This window comes from Charadrius vociferus, unplaced genomic scaffold (genome assembly GCF_000708025.1).
Source record: "Charadrius vociferus isolate BGI_N301 unplaced genomic scaffold, ASM70802v2 scaffold282, whole genome shotgun sequence".
NCBI lineage: Eukaryota > Metazoa > Chordata > Aves > Charadriiformes > Charadriidae > Charadrius > Charadrius vociferus.
In genome coordinates, this window is record NW_009647731.1 from 8,212,740 (window position 1) to 8,236,001 (window position 23,262).

General features: G+C 37.1%; 1 protein-coding gene across 1 annotated transcript; it reads left to right on the forward strand.

Moving 5' to 3' along the window:
* The first annotated feature begins 145 nt into the window (after positions 1 to 145).
* On the forward strand, positions 146 to 21,502 carry ENO4 (enolase family member 4). Its single transcript, XM_009881644.1, has 14 exons — positions 146 to 298; positions 2,243 to 2,371; positions 3,576 to 3,766; positions 5,300 to 5,442; positions 7,537 to 7,706; positions 7,936 to 8,067; positions 9,525 to 9,590; positions 10,312 to 10,377; positions 12,475 to 12,642; positions 14,535 to 14,660; positions 16,996 to 17,191; positions 18,162 to 18,229; positions 18,793 to 18,910; positions 21,336 to 21,502. The coding sequence occupies exons 1-14, from the start codon at positions 146 to 148 to the stop codon at positions 21,500 to 21,502; spliced, it is 1,893 nt and encodes a 630-aa protein (XP_009879946.1).
* Positions 21,503 to 23,262: the final 1,760 nt, after the last annotated feature.

The following is a 23,262-nucleotide window of genomic DNA, read 5'->3' on the forward strand; positions in this document are numbered from 1 at the left end:
GTGCCCGCCATACCCGCCCTTCCCGTCGCCCGCTCCCGACTACCCGTCGGGTGCCGGGCTCCCTGCTCCCTCTCAGGCAAGGGGGGATGCTGCCTGCCCGCCCCGAGGGGTTCATAAACCAACAGGCTCACGCGAGGAGCTCGACATGTCTGTGATTACAGTTGAGCTTAATTATTTATTTCCCGCTGATTCGGGCAAGGCCTGCTCGGTGTCTGTGAGCAGTGGTGCTTTGACACCAGGCCAAATACATTTCCGCGGTAGCGGGGCTGTTTGTCCTGTGCTGGTTGCTTGTCTCGATGTAAAACCAAAGTGTTGCTTGGGGAGGGCACAGATGGACGTGCTTAATAAAACTGCTGCTCAGCACGGTGATGTCTCAGGCCAGCGGCAACAAGAGACTGGGTGCTACTCACACTGCAGCTGTTCCTGAAAAGCAAATAGGCCTCAGTGGAAGTGTCAAGAATCAGACCAATTTTCTCTGTTCCCAGTTGGCAAAATACTGTAGACAGTAGTCCTGATGAAACCTCTGTTAGTGGCGATACTGAAATTGCCAACACTACAATAGTGAGCAACTCTTGAAAAAAATAATTTCTAGTATGTTCTTTGATGTGAAAGCGGCCGTGGAAATGAAACGTTTCATTGCATCTTATTCTGTTTGCCATCTCCAAGTGGTTTGCCATCACTAGTGGAAGGGACTAGAACTGGTTACCTGTTCTAGTGTTGCTTGGTGTTTGGCATGTTCCTCTTCTATGTAGCTATAAGTGTTTCCTAGTTTCCTCTCTTGGTAAGTCATGGTTTGGCGACTGTTTCCGATACCAGACTAAAGAATGAAACTAGTAAGGAAGTATGTGCTAAACCTCAGGTAGCAACTTAATCCTTTTTTTAAAGCAACATTGGTGTTTATTAAATACGGACAGAGCCCCAAATATATTCTCATCGTTGCATGATGGCAGTTCTACAGGCCCATTAAAAGACCATATTGGAAGAAGTAAGAGAACTCTGCCTGCCAGAAGTCTAGGTTTTCACCTTTCTCACAGGGCTTAAAATTTGCTTACCTAAAACCCCAGATTTCCCATGGATTAGTGACCTCTGGCTATACCAGTTGTCTTGTGTCCTGTGTGGAATACCCACACCTCCTTAAAATTGTGCCAGCCTTGTTAGCTCAGTTCTGTCCAACCAAAAACCCGTTTCTAATTAAAGTTTGGTGATAAATAACCTTACTCCAAGTATGTTCTGTAAGAGAGGAGTCTGCAAAAGGAGTGGTTATCATTGTTATCAGTGAGCTTGCTGACAAGCTTCTCTTCATTCCAGATTAAACCTTTTGCTATGAAGTTCTTTAATATTTTATTGGTTGTTGAGTGTTGAAACACATGAGCCACTAATGTATTTGATGAAGCAAACTAGAAATATTATTACATGTCAGGGACATTAAGTACTTTCTATAAGCAAGAAGTATGTTCTGAAAATACTTCTCATTTCTCCCTGTCTGCAGCACATACGAAATTTTATATGTAGCATTTCACATGAGAACTTTTTTCTGAGTAAGAGGATATTCTTTAAAGATTTCTATTATTTTTGTTAGGGAAAAAAATTACAATATTACTTTAAAGCTCGCTAACTACTTATTAATAGATAAATGAATGAAAGCATGCTACAGGAATTTTAATATAACGTTAGGATCTAGTAGAATTCTGAATGGATTTCTAAGAGTTTTTCTTGTCCAGGATCTTTCTTCTCTTCTTATGAGAGAGAAGAGACATGTTTTTTTTTTCCAGATCTTACCCAAAGACAAAATCATTATTTAAAGCAGCTCACTGCACACGGGGGGTGGACACTATGTGAATTCTGATAGATATGAGTTTCCTGAGTAGCACAAGTACCACGATGACTATTTTTTGTTATTCACTGTAAAGCTAAGGAAGCTTTGGACAAATGCCTATTTTCTAGGAGAGTTAAGGAGACTTTGATACTCATCACGATCTTTGCCAAATAAAACACATGTTCATCTAACCTGGATGTGGCTTTGGACTTCCATGCTTAGATATGAGTTGGATTTGTTCCCTGGGATCTCATTCTTAAACAGATAATATAGAAGTAAATGTGCCGTGTAACAAGTATTTTTAATATTGGAACGTATAAATGGATTTGCTCAATGATGGATTTGATTGAAGTATATTTAATGGAAATTAAAAACCTCTTTGCATAGAAATTGACTTTTAATGAAGTTGTTTCTCTTTCATTTAAGGCTAACTACCTTTCTAAATTCTCAAAAGCTCCAGTAATATGCAAATTAGTTGGAAGAAAAGTTCTTGATGGAGTTGGTCAGCCAACATTAGAAGTAGAAATATACTGTACAGTTAAAAACTATGAGAAGGTATGAGCTGCTGCTTTTTGATTTATTTATTTTAATAAGACAATATCAGGGAGAGGTAGTATTCTACTTATGTCCTAAGGAACACTTAATTTTCTATCTTTAATCAAAGGATATGAATCTCTATAACTCAATAGCTGAGTGTTATAACTTAGAAAAAAAACTGTCATGGAAAGTTAGACAGTGTCAGCAACTATTAAAACTTTGTTTTCCATCAATTAGACAATACTTTATTTTATGAGTGGGAATGTAACAGTGCATCTTTGTATATTAATTTTTTGTGTGTCTTGATGATCATGTAGCTTTTCCTTATGGCCCTGTAAGTTCATTTTCCTTTTAATTTTTTCTTTTTTTTTTTTTTTATTTTCAGATCCTTATATTCCTATTTCTATGACAGTGTTTCAGAAAAATATAGCACAGGTGAAAACACAGTAGAGGCGAAGGCACTTTTTTACACTGAGCTAATAGGCCGATGTGGGTGATCGTTAAGTCAAACATAGCCATCTAGCACCTGCAATGCAAAATTGATCATACATTGCCATCTCTTCCCCAACTTGAAATGTTCAAAATACTGTCTTTGCAACTCTAGCTGTTGAGTAATTATTTATACTTTCCCTCAGTTAAACTATGGTTCACTTCATTCTTGAATTAAATGTAATTTCATAGATATTCACAGGATGTAAAGTTAATACTATTAATACAGGCAACTGTGATATTTGTAAATTATGTCTTCATTGAGTGTATTTTCTTAAGTATTGTTTATCCTTCAGCAGTACAGAAAGATAAATTTAAATTACCTAAGTAAGACAAAATGTAACTGATCATGGGGGATGGCATTAAGCATGAATGCTGATGAGTCATGGTACAACAGCTGCAATAAAAGATGTCCAAATGACTGTATGGTCTTTAAAATAACTCCATTCTATTCTGATAACAGAATATGTGTGTAAAGCAGATCTGTCAGGAGGTTTTGGCTTAAGTAGTTATAATTTAGGTCAAGAAACTTGAATAACATCTGTGAATACCAAAGTATAAGAGACTAGGAAGAAGGTGCTGGATGAAAAAATATACGTGAGTGGAGCAAACAGCAGATTTGGACATAGGTACTTGTAGAGTTGGTAAGGACATATACTTATTAGTCTTTCAAATGGCTTTTGCAAGTTAGAAATTAGATAGTTTTAAGCCTTTTTACATTTTTTTTTTTCAGAGAATTTGTTCAACTGTAATGTGTTCTCATTCTCAAATACCTGAAAATGCTTTACCTGAAACAGCTGAAGCTGATGAGAAAGAAAGAAATGACTCTGTTAACACTGCTGTGGAATGGGTCAATGAATCACTGAACACAATGTTAAGAGACTTGAAGCCCACTGACCAGTGTAAAGTTGATAAGGTGCTTGGGTAGGTCTTGCATATAATGCAAATTATTGTATTTGAAATATATACTGTTAATTTATATTGTAAATGAAAAACATACAGGATAGTCAATGTTTTGTAGTATTATTTTTTATATCCTTTTAGGATGTGATTTTGTCTCAGATACATTGCACTATGTTATTTCCTGCTTTTTTCATAATTATGATATGAAAATCATGCTCTTTTTTACAAGGTTTCATACCTTGGATACAAAAATAAGAGTGTCTAAGAAAAAAATGCCTGCACACATTAATGAGTGAAAGGCTCCGTTTAAGAAACTCATTCAATGCCAGTGTAATTCAGCAGGGATGTTTTGTTCAGACTGTGACTCCACTTTTTCTGTTCATTGCACTGCAGAACAAAAGTGGTATGAAAGGCCTGTGTGTGTGTCTTCTTCATTGAGCTAATCCACAGAAAACATATATACATACAATTTTCAGGTTCTGGCAGAGTCTTCTTTCTGAGCAGGCTACTCCAAAAGGCTTCTTACTTGGTGCAGTTAGTTTCTTTGGAAACATAGTTTCTTTAATAAACATCCATGTTTATTTTTTCATACGAATATTTCTTCTTGGGAGCATACCGAAGTAAAAAAGAATGGCTATATTTTTCCATTCAAAGATATATGTCTGGTTTTTATAAGAAAAAAAAGGCATAAGGTAAAAGCATCACAGATGTACCAGAATGTATTTTCATGGTAACATTAGAGGAGCTACCTGGCAACATTATCGCTTTCTTCACCCTGCAAGCAGTAATATGGCGTGTCATCCTCTTCCGTAGTTGGAAGTGTTTCTTTCAACTTCATCACTGGGAATGACACTTTGCTGTAGGGGTAGTGGTTGGGCTGCCACACTTAACTGTAGCAAGCAGACTTAATAGCCTTCCACATGGATTAGCTTTGGGGAGACCTTGATGAAGGGAATAAGGACTCAATTGGAAAGAAATTCTTTGAACTGAACCGAGTCTCAATATGATTTTAATGCATTGTTTATGCTACTTTATATAGCTTACATACTCAGTTTGTCTGAGTTGGGTGACTGTGACCCATGTGTTCAGTTTCCACTTCATGCATGTAGTTGAAATTCAACCACTTCTGAGCTTGCAGCCACTTAGATAACCAGTGTACAACTGACTTACTGGGTTAGCAACCTAGGCCAAGGTTGTACATCATGAAGTTATGACAGGAGACATTACTACCCATGCAAAGCAAATACATCCTACGTGCTAAGATTGTCTGCACAGGGATGACTTTCAAACCAGTGTGATTTGAAAAGCATGTGGTAAGGTTTATAATACTTGCTTGTGGTTCTTTTTGTTTAACCAACGTTGCACATGACTACCAAATAATAATGTCATTTGCTTACTTCTCCAGCTTCACACAATGAGTCTACGGTAGAAGGTCAAATAGATGCCCTTAATCCACCTCTTAGCATGTTCTTTAGCCTGTATCCTGTGTCTACGTGTCACGCGTCTAAATATTTTGAGCCAGTAATCTTTATGCCTCTTTGACTCTTCCCTCAGTGAATACTTTACAAAACAGGTAGAACGAATAAAAGAAATTAAAAAGCAAGAAGAAGAAGAAGAAGCAGAAGCCACTCTTGCCCTTACTTCACGCACTCCATCAGCAACAGCACTACCTGGGGGGAAAAAAGCAGCAAAACCAGGTTTTAGTTTATTTGATTTTAATATTTTCTGCAATACAGATATTGATAAAGGTGCTAAAATACTTTCTGAAGTATTCCGTGGCCGCTGAAGGCTTCCAAACATATGACACAGTGTCTCATGTCCAAAGGGTTTGACTACTCTCTCCTAAATCTTTCTGATCACAGCAGTTCCTACTGCAGAAAGGAGAGAAGGGAAAATACAGAGTTTTCTCATCATTCACGTGCATTGGTTGAACAGATTTTCTGCCTTTGTTTTACAGTTGGATCAGACAGGAGGTTATTACTCTTCAGAGTGAGGAATAAGAATGGAGGAGGATGCAAATGAAGAATGAAAATGATAAGGAAAGAAAAGGGAATCACAGAACTGAACAGGAAAATGGAAATAGAATTAAGATAGAAGTTGAAAAGAATGGAAAGAGGGAGGAAGGGAAGTTTCTTGCTAACACTGAGAAAAGGAGGAAATAAGGCAAAAAGCAAAAGAGAAAGAAGGAGGGGCATGAGATGGGAATGATGGGCAGTACAGAGTAAAAAGAAGTAAGCAAACAATGCTACTAAAGGAAAAAATAGTATGATAGTAGAGAAACAGGGTAGGTATACATGGTCAAACCCCCCCCCCGAAGTAAAAACCACCATGTTACCTCCATATATGCATTACCCTCAGGAAAAAAAGAAAAAAAAAGGTTTGTTATCATTTATTGGAAGGGCAGAAAATTTTGGCAAATTATTATTTCTTATCAGTTTAGTTTCAACTGTCATATACTATCAGTAAAACCTCCCAATTAATATGTTAGATGTGTGCACAGTAAATTCACCTTTGACCTGAACTGTAATGTGCAGTTGTGAGGTCCATCCAGATATCATCATGTTGTATATTATGCTTTTAGTCAAGCTTCTGCTGATACATACATTACTTGTTTTCACTGCGTGTGTTTTCTTTATATTTAATTGTGACATTGACTGTAATATTATTGTTAGAATCAATAACTTACTATTAGGAGCCAATGATTATAAAGCTACTTGTTGCTACAGGAGACCACTAGCAGATGGTGACTTCCAGTAGCAGATGCTTTCAGAGGTAGCATCTATGTTGTAATTTATGCAGGTTACAGAGTAGTGTAGTGGAAAGGATCTCTGGAAGACAGTGCAGGTTGTCAGAGTTGCTCGGTACTTGGTTAGTAATGTCTATGTGTGTAGCTCTTCATCCTCAATGTAAGAGGTATAGAATCTGTCTAGCATGCAAATGATGTATAATCTAATCTGCATATCCAATTAAGGTGCTATTAAGAACATTTTATCATAAAATGTCGGTTGTATCCTGTAGTATTTATATTTCATTGAAATCAAAACTTGTATGGCACTGCTGTTAGGAACCAAAGTAGTTGGTCAGATTTACAAAAAAGCAGCCGAAGCATATGATTCTTGAGAATCAGATCGCTTATTTTGGTTTCGCATAGGTGCTTACTGTATGTGTTCATGTAAGCACTGTAGGCAATAAATATGATACTGGGAACTGCTGGGTTTCAAGCATTTTGATGAAAGTTACTCTATCTGAAAGAGAAATAAGTTCTTTTGAAAATTTAACATGACTCTGCATGTGGAATATTTAAAAGACCTGTTTTCTTTTTGAAAAATTCAACTGTAATAGACCTAAATTTTTTTCTCAGTCATTATTAGAAGAAATCAAGTATGTGTACTCCAAATCAGGTTATAATGTAATCTTCCAAGTTGTTTATGCAAAAGCTGAGCATATAAGGTCGGTGTTAAAGAATACTGAAATCATGCTTATGAAAAGAACTTTAAAAATGATATAACATTACTGGTTATAAACATAGATAAATAAAAATACAGCTTTCAGTGGCTAGAAGACCTCCAAAAGAAATGGATTTGAAATACATTTGACGCCAGAGTAAGGACAGATACTTTGCTTACTTGTAATGTCATTTCATATAAAACAACTGACAAGATTAAGTTTTAAAAAAGAACTGAGTCTTTTGTAATGCGTTGAGTACATACTGAAATGACTCATATAGCTGTGATACATAAGCACATGTTTTAAACCAAGAAGATATTTAGCAACTACTCTCTGTCTTGTAGGAAAGAAGGTGACAGTTGCAGAGAGAGCGATCCCACCTGCAGAACCTGTTGAATCGGTGCTTTGTGGCAGCTTAGCCATTGGGGGAACGTCACTTGCAATAGCTAAGGCTGGCGCCACCATTAGCCGTATCCCATTGTACTTACATATTGCACGGCTGAAACATGATCAGGTACATGTGACTTTTGTAATTTTGTTTTATTTTAGCCCAGTTATCACAATTATTCTAGAATTCTGAAGCCAGCAGTCCCTCGTGGCAGTGGTATTAAATATCCCTCATAGAATACACTCTTAAGACCATTGCTTGTAGCAATCTTTGAACCCTGTGCCATAATTAAAATATATAAGAAATTACTCTGATTTTTAATATTTTTATTTTTATATGGTACTCACAATTACAGGATTCACCTAAAGAAATGACTCTACCACTCCCAATGGTTACTCTGTTGAACTGTGAAAAAATTTCACCTGCAAAACTGAAATTAGTGAAAGAAGTTATGCTTATACCACCAGTTCAGTTATCACTCAAACAGGTACTGTTTAATTTTTGTTTTTATGAATTTATTCTATAAACTTCATATAAACTGTATATGTACATGAGTGTATAGATGTTTTCAAAATAGTCTTTACAAACTGTATTTTTCATTTTTTTGTTTGCTTGCAAGGCCAAACTTTTAGCAAATAGTGCAGAATTCTAACACAAGCAACATTAAAAGAAGTAAATAGATGAAGATTTAGAAGAAGATACGTGAAGATTTCAAGTTAAAAATGTATGTGTTAGTATAGAGGAAAAATCAGTGCATTGAAGAAGATGTAGTGGAATTTTATTACACAACAATAAGAGATTTTAATGTTTAGGATGTGATTTTACTTTAGTAGATTATAAATAGTATCAGTTGATTGATAGAGCATACAAAACAACAGAGCTCAAAACAAATTCATAGGAAAGCATAAAAACTTTGGGAATGAAGTGCTTTAAAAATGAAATTAGAAGATAGAAGGGAATACAAAGCAGAACAAAATCTATTCAAGGGGCAAGAAGGATGGATGAGACAGACTGGATCAACCCTCTCTTTTTGTTTAGCCATGCGTTGCATTAAAGAATGTATCTGCACAAGATGCCTACATTAGGGCTGTGATTTCTACTTCTTATTCTGGTGACCTGAAGAAATAGCTGAACTTGATTCTCTTTCTTTTTTCTTTTCTTTAAACTTTTTAGAATTGTCACTAAAAGCTCTTAATAAGGTTGCTAATTCTGTACCTTTCAAAGACATAAAGCCTCCTAGTGCTCTTGGGAAAGTAGCAAGCTGTTTGCTGCAGTGCAAAAAATGTAGCCGTTCATCCTGTGTTGATGTGCTGTCAGCTGTGACTGACTTCTGCCCCCTTCAGTATTCCTTTACTGGCACAGTTTAAGAAAATCTGAAATGTGATTTACAAAGTTAGCATTAAACTTTTACTAACTCAGATGAAAAAGTCTTGTGTTAAAAGCGATGGACTAATTTAATTGGACTGTTCCTCCATTCCCCAATATTTAAAATGAAGACAGTGAATTTTTCCCTGCTTCCTGAAAATGTTCTAAATGTAGATACATTCAATTTTGTCAGAGTTTCCAGTTAGGAAGTCTTAGATAGTGTCACAACTGTGAACAGTGATGGACAACTCTCAGATTCACAGACCTGGATATTGCTTACCTGTTAGATTTGTGAAGGATTCCTTTTGGGGAAGAACAGACTACTTTTCTTGCCATCCTGTTCAGCAGCATAACCAAATATTCCAGTTAATTCCACTGCTACTAACCCTTTATCATTGGACACTTCGCTGCATTTTGTGGGTGAGGGGATTGTTATGCAAGTCTATAATAGGTTTGGTTTTTTTAAAAGACATTGTATTAAGATTTGCATTTAGAATAAGTGTTCCCTCTCTTTTGATATAAGCTGCTAAAATGAAATAATTTATCTTTCTTTTGAAGATTAATGTTGTTTAATTTCAGGGCATAGAAAGAGTTCTGGATATTCAGAAAGAAATGATGAGACTGTTGGAGCCTCCAGGCAAAGCGGTACAATAAAAATGTGTAATAATAATGTGATGTACTTCATTTGGTCTTTCTACTACTGTTGTCTTTTTAAGCTTAAACATGGAACATTTAGCCTGTTATCAGGCTTAGTATTATGACACAGAATAGGTGTTTCTCTGACAGATGAATAAAACATTGGCCATTTGGTGATACTAAATTAATGAAGATAGAATAATGTATTGTTCTAAGCATAGTAAGACTTTCTGTTTACCTGAAGAAGTATACTGGGAGTGAATGGTATCACAGTGAATATACAATATATGGTTCTGATCTTGTCAAGTCTCATGCACACACAGCATGTATTATTCAAGGTACTATTACTGTAGTAGTATATTAATCTCAGTATGTGCATATGCTTTTGCAAAGTGAGGTTGTTGGTTGTCTCCAAGAACAGAGTCTAGATTCTCATTTCTGAGATCCCCTGTATTTTTGATAGGCTGGGTGGGAATCTTTTGAAAAACAAATGATGGTTGGGGTGATGCCCTTATAGAAATAAACATTTGAAATGATTTACCACCCCAAAATAAAACTAGATAGTTGCTGACAGTATTCAAGACAAAAAAGAAGGTATTTCCTAACTTAAATATTCGCAGTCTCCTTAGACCAAAATTCAGTCTTTTTTTATTATTATTATTCTATTCTGAGGTCTCTGTCATTTTTGGACTTTTCCATGGAATTGATTTCTTTCTTCTTTTACTCCCAGCAACCTGGTCCTCAACAAGCAGACAGTAAGAAAGGCAAAGCACATAATGCAGGGAAGAAAGCTCCGGTAAGAAAAGAGATTTTCATTTTGAGCCTTCAGCAAGGTATTAACAACAGCAGGGAACCAAAATGTTCTTCAGAAATTAAACATTAATCTACATTACCATTTTGGAAAGGTCAAAGCAAGACTTTTAAATATTCCAAATGCTGTTATTTTACATAACAATTTGGATTCTTCTGACTATACCTTCCCTTCCTGTGGAAGAATAACAAAAAGGGGAAATTCTTCTGGCCTCTGGTCATTTTTCGCATATAGAAATTCTGGTAAATTGTCCAAATGAGCATTTTGTAGGCCTGTAGCACCAGCAGAGAGCATGCCTTTTTGATCTTGTAGTCCATAAAACTATTACCTGTAAGACTTGCATATTGTGCTGCTTCCAAACTCTGGGAGTGTAACTCCCCTCTTACTCCCACTGCATTAAGTTCCTAGTTCCTGTTTGAGGTTATAGATAATAGCAGATACGAACCAGTGGCTAAAGGGCAGCACTCACAGTAGTGCACAGGGCGTTATTTTATATGACTCAAATGATCTTTTTCTATCACTTCAAAACTGGTAGTTCATAGATGAGTTTTCCAAATAGTGGGATGGAAAGGCAGTGCCCATTTTGTTCTCCATTCTGAGACAATTAAAATATTACCAGGTGAGAATTGTTGCTGTTGTGGAGTATACAAAAGAGAGGAGGAACTAAAGTTTTCCTATTTTTTTGTTGCTTAAACAACGTGAAGTTCATCATCACTAAGCAGCTGGCCAGTGTTTTTCTGGTGGGTAATTTCCATATTCTTATCACAGTATATACTGCAGTCGCAAGTTAAAATAATTCCTTAAGATATGCACAAGTAAACGATGCATTAGATTCTCTGAAAAAATTCCGTTTATTTCAGTAGGAGAAAACTAAGGGAGATGATAGTAGTGAGACTGAATTTTAAACTGATAAAAACACCATGTTAGTTTGAACTTTTTGGGGGGACAAAAACCAGGAAAGAAGCGAAAGTAGGCAGTGAAGAAGAAGAACTTGTTTAGGTTATAGAAGTCAAGACTAGACAGAAAAAATGTTTTTATCAGGTAAGCAATGCTTTTAGTAGAATGTAACAAGGCACACCATATGGGTGCCTTGAAAATCACAGGACAATGCAGACTTAACTTCTGTCTCAAGTTAAATGCAGGAAGACTGCAGCATTTCATGCTATCTTGCTGCAGCTGCTGTCTAGTGCTCCAAAAGCCACAAGTCAAATAGATTGTCTCTCCTTGCAGATTGCTACAAAATAATCTCATAACAATTTGACCTGCGTTTTCTTCCTAATTTTTTATGTGTAGGAACATTCATATATCCTCTGTAGCTAGGCCTCTGTTCCGTCCGCTGTGTTACCTTGTCAAAAGTGATGCCTTCCAATTGACTTCTGCAGTCTAACCCAGGATTATATTATGCTGTTTTCTGGGCAATTTAGTGACATTCTTTGTAACCCAAAATTCACAGACTTTAAAGTTAAAAATTGGTGTTTGAAAATCTACAAAAAAAAACCAACAACAGAAGGACACATGAAATATTTGCTCAGTGCAACTCTGCTTGTGGCTCGTGTCTGGGAACACTGTTCCTGAGGCAGACAACTCCATGCAGCTGTGCTAGTTATTTACCCTCTATGAAATTTGTTCCTTATTGGAGTCTTGGAAGATTCTAGTGTTTCTTGCACTCTCCATAGAGGCAATATCAAAGTCGTAGTTGAGGATAGCTGAGTAGAAGCTGTTTAAAAGTGGTTTTGTGGCAAATGGATGGTCCACAGCACCAGAAACATTTACATAGCGTCCATGACAACTCAGTGGTTGTTAAGAGTGCCCTTAAAATCTTTTTGTAAACCAGTACTGCTCATATAAGAGTGAGAACTACATGACTAGACATATTTCCAAGGACTATTACCTCTCTACTCATTAGCACTTGGTTACCCATCATTCATGGAGAAATGTCCTTAAAATTGCTAATGCGATTTCTGAGAACAGATTTATATTTTGCTGACTGAATGCAGACTGAAATGACAGTGAAAATATATATATATGTGTATTATGTATATACGTGTGCAAATAAAGTGATTATTTTTGTTTTACTTTCAGCCACGAGCCTTAAAAAGAATATCACACTTAGGCTGCCTAATAACAGGATGCGATAGTCTAGAACAACCGCTACTCCTAATGCAAACAGCTTGCAACAATATAGGTCTGGAGCTAGGAACAGACATGTACTTAGCAATAAATTGTGCTGCTCATGAATTAATGGATTATGTAAGTTATTTTCAATATCAATTTTGTTGACTTTTAAAAGGAAGGTAGCTATTTGTTAACATTATTTATTGTTACATTGCAAACTCACCTAGACGCTTCTAACTCAATTTTTTAAGGTAGCAATCAAGCAAACTGAAAGAATTGTCTTTGCATTTATAAATTATGGTTGAATCAGTCCTACAAGTGTAGCAGACGTTATTGGATTGTGAGTGCAAGGGGACAAGACATGCAGACATACTTCTGGTAGCTTGATGCAGTGGGAACAGTGAGAGTGCATGTATTCCTCCTCCGCAGCTCTACCAACATCGGTGGTGCACCTTGGGTACAATAAGGCTCACTGGACCAAGGGCAGACCCCCATTACAGCTTGTGTCCTGCCTTACAGGAATCTCTGTTACTTTCATGATTTAACTGCAGTCATTCAAATGGTATAAAATTGCCTGCATCGGCCCGGTTTGTTCCTTTTCTCTGTTTATTTATTTAATAAGATTTTTCAGATCAGTCTGTGTCAAATATAGCAAATTGTTTTAATGGGCAAACACCTACTACAAGCTCTATTTAACAAACCAGCTTCATTTCACATTACATCTCAGAATTAAAGTATTAAATGGCAAACCTGGTGGGGTTTTTTTCATTTCACCACAAGGTACAAATGAAATAATTATCTTCTATCCACCTTGCTTTCAAGGATGAAGAAGAAGAAACTATTTACACAAGTATACTTCTGTAGTTCCTTCACACCACTAGATGCTTCTTTCTCCATTTTATTACACCACATCCATTGTTTTTTTCAAACTACCTTGACCTTTCTATGTATTTTTACTATGGTATGTGTGTATACCCACTGACATTCATCTCATTGTATATCAACATTCATTCTTTAAATCTTATTTTTCAAGATTTTTTTTTGACAAAGCTTATTTATCTCCAGCTGAAGTCTTAAAGTTCTTGCCCCTTGTTCCAAGACCAATCAGGTTTCACAGAATCACAGAATGGTCAGGGTTGGAAGGGACCTCTGGAGATCATCTAGTCCAACCCCCCTGCCAGAGCAGGGTCACCTACAACAGTTTCTCTAAGGAGAAAAAGAAACCTGCTATTCCATTTAGTGTCCAATGAGATTTTGTGTATTTGGGTGTACTATAGTGACAAACCTTCCATTATTAATATCTTTTGTTAAAGCAGTTGCTTTCCTGACAGTTTGTGATATCTGTATCCTATACCAGAATGAGCAAAATCTGAACCAATGAATTATCAGTAATTCTATAACTTTCTGTTATTGAACTGTTAAAGTCACTAAAGCAGTGGGTATTCTGACACAGTTTGACAGTGTGCCCTTAATGATCCTCGTATGCTGCCGTTTCTGCTTCCCATAATAAGACTAGTTTTAAACTAGTCTTTTTTTGAAAGTGGAAAGATGCGAAGAAAGGCAGTATCTTATTTTTGAGCACTGAGGGTGCACTCCTTTCCCTTAGCAATATTTTCTTTATGAAAATGAGGACAAAAAATTAACATTTTTTGGAAGTGAAAAGTGAGCTTTTTCATGCAAGATTTAATAAAAACGTCAAATATTGCTAACTTCATGATAAAGTAGTGTAAAACTGGTACTGTTGCCTAGAAAGTGCTGAAATAGGTCTCCCTTCTTTTGGGAGTACAATCTTTCAGCGGCTTTGGCATGACCCCACTGGAACCCACTGTTACTTTAGGCAGAGTTTTTTGTAACAATGTGCTGACCACTTTGACTTAAAGTGTACAAGTGAATGTGTGTGTAATGAACACACAATCCACTGCCTTAATAGAGGTACTAGTGTCACAAGATCTGTATGCTTACGTGAGTACTCTGGGTTTTAAAGTGTTACCTTCCTTATTTTTTATACTTTTTACCTTACTTCCTAGGTTAAAGGAAAATATGAAATGCTCACTGGAATGTTCAAAAGTCCTGATGAAATGGTTGACATGTATGTGGAACTGATTAATAAATTTCCTTTTATTATTGCATTAATAGATCCCTTAAGAAAAGAGGTAAGATACCACAGCACAGTCCTTTAAAAATGGATCATAGTGTTAAATGGCATATCACCCAACTTTTCACATTTTTGCAAAACATATAAAATATGAAGCTTCTGGTTTTGGAGTCTTTAAGCACAAAAATATCACTATAAAAATGTATTTAGCAATTCATTTGCATATCTGTAATTGCCAATGACTCTAAATTTTTCTATACTTTTGACATAATTCCTGACAGAAAATAATCCTGGCATGAACAAAATATGGTCAGTACAAATGTTTTAAAGAATTACAAGAAAATGCTTTTATTTTTTCTGATTCTACTTGCTAAATCACTGTCATTTTTATTACATTTTCCTTCTTATGTAAACAAATAATTCAAATGATAAAATCAAAATATAAAATTCAAGTGATATATAAAAGATACTATATTATATTATATGGGCAAAGCTGAAATATGGACAAAGTTGTATACTTCTTACAATCACTCAAAAAAATTATTGCTGCTACTCTTTATGATTGAGATTTATACCCAAAGGCAGAACAAACCTGTCACTGGCAGCACTGCTCGGCAGAATTTTTAAAGTGGTAGTGAGATACCGTGTGTTTACCACTGTGATCAAAGTTAGAGGAGTTAATTCAGTGTGGCCCATAGATTACAATGCTAAAGTAGAATACTATCAAGCATGTTATCAAGTTATAGATGAATGAAAGAAATAGATTGTGTAGCCTTAAATATTAGCATTTATGCTTAGATTAATTTTCCATGTATTACAAAAAAGATAAAGACTTAATTGTAGCAGAATCTACAATTGTAGACCTAGATTCTGCAGTTGCACAACTTAATAAAAATTTGCTCTTGCTGTTGAATTGCACACTTTATCTTCTTTAAAATAAATATACAGGGTTTGTTTTCATGAACAAAACATGAAGACGGTGATTGAAGGGGGAAGCAAAGTGATGATGTCTTTGTGAATCTGCCCAGTGCCTGAATCAATAATTCTAAAACAGATGAACTGCAAAATCCATCTGATTTTTTTCTTAACTGGAACTTTATAAGTTCATTTTTCCATTATCTGTGTTTACTGTTACCGCACTCTAGTTAGCCTTGCCTCCCTGCACTGTTGCAGTCTGACTCTCTGAATTACCCATGCTCAAAACCCCCAGATTATTCCCCACTCCTGCCAGGGCTGCAAACTTCCTTGAGAATTCTCATGAAGAAACATATTTGCAATATGAAAATCCATCGGTGAATTACAACAGATGGTGAAGTACAGCGTGACATAGAATACTGTTAAGGGAAATGCCTCTCCTCCTCCTCCCCCCTCACAAATCTATGAAGTTTACCCGTGCCACCTCTTTGCCACAGATAATTAGGTCCTTGAGGATTAGCTCTGGTACCAATTCGACAATTCATTGCCAGACAGCAGACCACTGTAGTGCTTAAGTTTAAACACTTCTTCAGGTGTCAAAAACTTCATTTTCACTCACATGTGGGCTTGAAATCCTTGTAGGAATGGACCCTTGTACAGATTGCAACTATACAGGTACAGAAGTCTGCCTGGTCCACAGACCAAGAATTATTACGGGCAGAATTATTAACTAGAAAAGTAATCTTTTAGTGAGAACTTCGTCTTCTGTGGACACAAAGAAAGCAAATTAATTCATAAATTTCTTCTTTCAAATTATTTATATATCCTTGTCTTTTCTTTATCCCTAAATCTCAGTACCATGTGGACAGTGCATTAAAATCAAGAAACAAAGACCCTAAAAAAATGGATCTTTGCTGGAAAGAGATTGTTGTATTCTGCTGTTCCCTATGGGTCAGTCTAACAGCTCTCATCATCCTGTCTTGCTACATGTCATTGATTCTATGACTGCCTCCTGTTTCATTATTTTATATTCAAACAAATATTATGACACTTAAAATGTTAACACAGGAATGAGTCCTCTGAATAAAACAATAGCAAATTATTTTATATTCCATTAAAACTAAATAAATTTCAGGAAGGAAATCAAAATTGCAAACTCCTACAGTTAATTTAATTTGAAATATGTTAAACTGTACTTGCATGCAAGTAGTTTTGATTAATTCCAGATTAGAATTTATATTTTCTAGCAAAATCTTAAAATCCAAGCAAAATTCCGGTTGTATGTTTTTCTTAGGTAGACAGATTTAAAATACAGTATAAAATACAATATGTTTATATGAAAGATATCTCTAGGATTAAATAAAAAAATTATTTTATTTTATTTTATTTTATTTTATTTTATTGTTACCTCCTCAATTAGGGTTTTCATTCAGTTTAGTTTTTTTAAACTCCAGTTATTTACTTGTTTGTTTATGCAGGACAGACAACAATGGAATAACATATGTCGTGCTCTTGGTTCCAAATGTTACCTGATTGCTGAAGATGCTGCCACACATATTTCCAAACTTAAAATTGACCAAAACATAAACATACCAATGTGCAGCGGTGTTGTCCTAAAATATATTAACCAAACCAAGGTATCAGACCTCATAGAACTTACTGGACTTCTAGACGGTGAGTAGAGGGGGGGAAAGGCTGACTTTCAAACCCTACAAGTCAGTAAATAGTGTTGCTACGCCTGTATATATTACATCTTTTTATTTAATTATTGCCACTTCTAATTTAGAAAGCACTTGTCAGAAGAAACTAAAATTCATGTGTTGATTCACAGATCTCTGTTCAGGCACTTAAAACAGCTTTCAAGGCTTCAACTGTAGGAAATTAATACGCTGCGGATGTTTTGTGATGTGGGTGCCCTTTGACACCGCAGCTAAGTGCCATACAGTTAGATGTCAGAATTAAACAAAATAAAAAAAGATGTAATTGAGTAATCTGAATTTTGGCTACTTCTAGTATTAATAATTAAGAAATCCAAACAAGTCCAAATTGTTTAAAATTGCATTTTACATAGATTATTGACTATGTATTACTGAGCCTTTGTGGTAACAGTACTTGTGCAGTTTCATATGTAAGATTTCTCTTTGTATCAATTTTTCTTTATTCATTTTTATTCAAGGAACAGAGGGACAGATTTGATATATCTAAGTTCCTTCCTTATTCCTTCCAAAAGCCCAGAATCACTATATCAAAGCGAGTAAATAGCAACTTAAAGATTTCATTCAGTCATGATGGTAACCCCTTTTTTTATAGTGAAGAAAAATCATTACTATAGTAAGGAGCACATTTAAAATAAATAGAACAGCCTCCTAGCCTGGAGAATACATTACCAGACAGATCAGCTACAGACGGAAATTCGGGCAGGATGTTAGATATGCCCTTAACCATGCTGAAAATAAAACGTAACGTTGCTATAGCAAACTAATATAGTTTACATCTTCATGCGATTGGTTTCACTAGTTTCACTCCTGTTTGTATTTAAGCTTAGACAGCCCAAAGGTAAAAAAGAATGAAAAGGCCAAACAATTTGCATGTCGAATATATAATATATACACTAATGAAGGTTTTACACTCCCGTTATATATAGGTCAAAGACATATTACCATATTAGGAAGTCCAGATGGAGAATCTTCTGATGACAGCCTTGTGGATCTGGTAAGTATTGAAAGCTGTTCAATTGCAGAATTGCCAGAACATTGCTTGTAACAGGAACTATTTTTTAGGGAGAAAGCCTGTTTCTGCTCGAGACAGAAACAACGTTTTACAAAAGGGGCTTTTTCTAGAGAGTCCCTTTTTTTCCCCACAGACAGTTAATCTTCGAGTTTAAAGAGAACACACAGGAAATTTGCCAAAGCAGGGAGTATATTCAAAAGTGTGTATGATCTATGTGGTTGCATTACTTTATAAAAAAAGTGAGTTACTGAAAACATTTCTGAGTAGTAATAATATTTTAGGCAAAAATTCTTAACACTAATATATTTAGTCTTTTTGTATTAAAGCTACATTTGCAAATAAGATTTCATTTCATATGCCAGTGAAAATTATTGTTTGCATGCGACAAATCTTTCACTAAGAGATTTTATTTCTATTTAAAGGAGGGGTTTTATCTGTAGAAAGATGAGGGTGTTAAATTAGAAGTAGGATATCGTGTTTAATAATTAAGAATGTCTTCCGTTCCCGAACTGTGTAGTTTTAAAATATGCACTTTCTTGTTTAAGGCTGTTGGACTGGGTGCCAGGTTTATCAAGTTGGGAGGTCTTTCCCGCGGAGAAAGGGTGACCAAATACAACCGCCTTCTTGCTATAGAGGAAGAACTGGCCAAGAATAGAACGCTACGTATGAGCTTCTTTCTTACTTTGTTTTCAGCTTGCAATGAATACGAGAACAAAGATTGGAGGGAGAATGATTGAAACTGCACCACAGGAGGGAAGGGAAATCAAAAGACTATAAATAAGCGCTGACAAAAAAAAACTAGGATAGCACTTGCCACAATGTATATTGTTGTCCTAATGGATTATCTGTTTACTGAATGTTAAAATAGACCCCTTCTTGAGGAGTAGCCTACATTAAGCTTTTTTCCAGAATTAATTGGTTGGAGTCTTGAAGCTCACAGTGCAAAAGGAACAAAACAAAACCCATGCATATAACACGCCGAAAAGCTGCCAAAACGGAATTTTAGGCCAAATACCCCACCTCCCTCAAGCCCCTAAACATATATTGCTAACAAAACTTCTTTCACAACCCGCTTTTGTGTGTTACGTTTCCAGCAAAATGTGTTTGGAAAGCTGCAATTGCATGGGGAAGCACTAAATAAAACCCAAGAAAACCCGAAGTTGACGATGCATATTCAGCCTTAGCCACTTGTATGCATCTGCCTGCATCGCAGGATCTGCATCTTCTTTTTACACTCTGCTCTGCGCTGTTAAATGCGTAACAGTTCATTAGAGCCACTTCTCACTCGCTCAGGTATCAATCAAGACAGAATAAAGGCATACAGTCTGAAGGGGAGGCAGAGAGACAAGGAGAGGAAGAAAGGAAGGAAAGGGTTTGCAAGAATATATTATGTGTAAGAAAAAGAAAAATGAAGGGGAATTAAGTCATTTTACCCTCGTTTCTAATAATTTTCAATGTTCTATGCACAGGATAGCAGCACTTGACATGCACACTATAGAACAAAGTTTTTATTTTAAAAAATATTTTATTGAATTTCTAAGTTTTGGAAATCTCGCCCTTGCTCATATGTAATCGTCGCAAAAATTAGAAACATAGGCAGAAATCCTTTTTTGCTGAGGAAGTAGTTTCACAGAACGCACTTTTCAAAAACAAGACAGATAATTATAGAACTATGAATTTGAACTGCCTCAGCAGTATTAATATATTCCCTGTTCAAATGGTATGGTCTAAACAAAAGAGCTTGAGTTTGACAAATATTTAAACCTGTATCTCGTGAAATGAAATAGCAACAATTCCCGAAGCCGTTAATCGTTTGGCAGAAAAAAAATCCAGTAACTAAATCATCAGCAGGGAAATATTGAGATAGCACGTCTGAGCTGCATACCAAACTCTTCATTTGGCTGGGCGGCGAGCTACGGAATACACTGGAGAGCTGCGGAGCAGAGGACTCCGTGAGTGGCTGATAGATGGGAGGTGACGCTGACCCATCAGGAGTCCCCCCAGGAGCCACTGAGTGGGGCACGCAGCTGCGCCCAGGAGCACCGTGACACCCGGCACCCTCGGCTCTCCGGCTGCCTTGCCCCCTCTCCCCAGCCGTCATTTGGGTTGCGGAGAAGGCCTGGCCTATGCGCAGCCCCGATGGCGGTGCTGTTTCAGCCTCCAGATGCACCTGGAAGGCGCGTGCGAAGCGCTTGCAGGCTGAATCCCAGACTGGCCATCCCTTGACTAAAAAGTAACATAGAGCTGAGATATGTTCAGTGATGGGGTGAGCATTGTGTGTAGGGCAAAACAGGGAATTAGGTGGTGAGGACAGGGAGGAAGGAGTGTCAAAGAATTGGGAAAACTAGCAGTAAGAAGAGAGGTGAAGCGTTAATTACAGGAGCAACATCTGAACCTGGGCTTACGTAAAGTTGTTAAAGGCCAAGGCGGAGGAGAGGCCCAGGCAGCTGATGGGAACTTTTGCAAGAGCACCAGCACAGAGGAGTATGGGGGTTCAAAAAAAGGGCAGCAAGGTGAGAGGATTAGGGAAGAAAGGAACGCAATAAATATCTCAAGCTGCTGTGCACCATGCCCCAATTCTGTAATCAAGGTGCAGGACTGTCGCTCCCTTGTTTCTAAGGACCAGACTTTTAAAGGTGTTTAGAGACTCTGGTAAGCATAACGGGGCCTTAAAGGCGGCCACAGGAAAGGTGGAGAGTGACTTTTTATCAGAGAGTGCAGTGATAGGACAAGGGGTAACGGTTTTAAACTGAAAAAGGGGAGATTTAAATTAGAGATTAGGAAGAAATTTTTTACTCTGAGGGTGGTGAGACACTGGCCCAGGTTGCCCTGAGAAGCTGTGGCTGCCCCATCCCTGGAGGTGGTCAAGGCCAGGTTGGATGGGGCTTGGAGCAACCTGGGCTGGTGGGAGGTGTCCCTGCCCAGGGCAGGGGGGTTGGAATGAGATGATCTCTAAGGTTCCTTTCAACCCGAACCATTCTATGATTCTATGATCATGTTGCATTTTAAAATCTGAGTGCACCAGAGAACATGACAAGAAACAAAATTACAGCAAACATATGAATTTCTCTTTTCTCTTTCATTTCAGGTGAAGCAAATCTTGAATTTATTGCTTTTGCTGAAGAGTCACAGCCAGAAAAACAACCTTCTGATGTACTTCCTCCCCCAAAGCGGGATGCGTTGCCTCCACAGCTCTCTCAGCCAGCTCCGCAGGTTGGCAGCCTTCAGCTCCCAGAGAACAGCACCCTGACCTAGGTTGTCAACATTAACTTTTGGATAAATTTCTAAAAAAAAATAAAAATATTCCTAGTAACAAACTCAAATATTAACTATTCCTTAATCCATTTATTTTCAAGCCCTTTAAACCTTTTAAAAAGCATTCAGATACTAGCTTCTCTTTTCCCAGGAGACCACTGCTTTCAGCTGAAACCAACTTAACCGAGCAGTGGCTATAGTTTGAAAATGCCACAAAATCCTGTGCTGTATTTACAAACTGACAAAACAAATACCTCTGTGTTAAGTCCAAAACGAAATGTTTGTTTTGGGAAAGTCGAAGTCTCTCTCCATACAAAGAGCAAGCTATTGACAAACAGTAAAAAGAAAAAAACCCACATTTTACAAAAAACAAAGGCCTTGACTGTTACGCTGCTCCATCCCCCCACATACCCTCAATGCTGCTCTCAGATCTGGCCTACAAGGGAAATTTTGCTCCAGTTCGAGCTATCAATACAAGTGCACCAGTGCAAACCCCAAATGTAGGGCACAAAGCTGTAACGGGCACGGCTCGGAAGCTTCCTTCAGTGGGAGGCAGGGAATAACAAGTCAATTTCACAAGGTCTGGGAAACTTGTCAGGAGTCCTTTTAATAAAGCAACAGTGAAAAGATAAATAAATAATTTACGTCCCAGGTAACAAACAGTTCAAGTAAAAGAAATACTTCTTAAAAAACTTCTGGGTTTCATATAATTTGAAAATTTGAACATATAATACAGTAGCAATAATTTGAGGAAAAATACATATATAAAATGTTGTGTTTTAAAGTCAGTGTAACAGATACTTAAGTGAAAAATCAACCGCCCCCCAGAAATGAAGATACTGATGAGAGACAAATTTCCCCAGGTTTAGGAATTATATGTAGTTCAGTAATTAGATCAAGTCCAAGATTTTCTTAGCAAACATGCAAAAACGCCAAAAAAGATGTGGAACTACCACAGTCATTGCTATCATTTTATTTTCAGGAAAAGCACCAGACAGTTGCATGCAGAGTCAAACCAACAAACTCAGAACATTCATCCTTCAATACTATCACTGTTTCAAATCATTAAATAAAAAATAATCCAAGTGCATTCAAGTACTTGTCCAGCCAATTTCAGTTACACCGATCTTTAGGTAAATCCCTGATTACATTTGTTCGTTCATTATAAAAGAATGAGACACTGTGTTGAATTTAAAAAGAAACTACAATGGAATGTGAATTGGCAGTGGAGCAAATCAATTATGTACCTATCTCACCGTCTTCACAGGAAATAAGGGCTGAGGGGAACTGGGATTTGCGTTATCAAATACAGACGTCTAAAGTGTTACCTAATAAAGAAATTAATGCCACCAGTGTACGCCGGGCTCAAAGCAAAGGCTTATTTGTTAGTGCTGCGAGCTTTCAGCTGGGAGTTCTCAAAATGCTGATTCCCAATCCCTTGCAATCCTGGCCTGACTGAATCCCAGCTGTAGGCCGTGCTGATGGCAGCCTGGAATGAGTTAGTTATTTGCAGCAGCAAATGCAGACTCCAGTTGCCGCAGTTCCAAACTTTGCTATGTAACACTGCAACAAAGACCGGGAGAGAAGTCCTCCTTTGAAAAGCTTTTCATCCAAAGGAGAGCACCGGTCCCAACCCACAAACTTCGGACTTCGGCTATGGTTGCCAAAAGCCTTGGTACCAAAACGACACGCTGCACTGCCTCTGCTTTTCAGCCTTCGGGCAAGCTCTCCACTGGGGAATCGGAAACAGAAGTGCTGTG

Coding starts and splice junctions, on each gene's coding strand:
- ENO4 (XM_009881644.1), top strand. CDS start 146: ATGTCTGTGATTACAGTTGAGCTTAATTATTTATTTCCCGCTGATTCG. Junction 7,707..7,935: donor CACGGCTGAAACATGATCAG/GTACATGTGACT, acceptor TCACAATTACAG/GATTCACCTAAAGAAATGAC. Junction 18,911..21,335: donor GGCCAAGAATAGAACGCTAC/GTATGAGCTTCT, acceptor CTTTCATTTCAG/GTGAAGCAAATCTTGAATTT.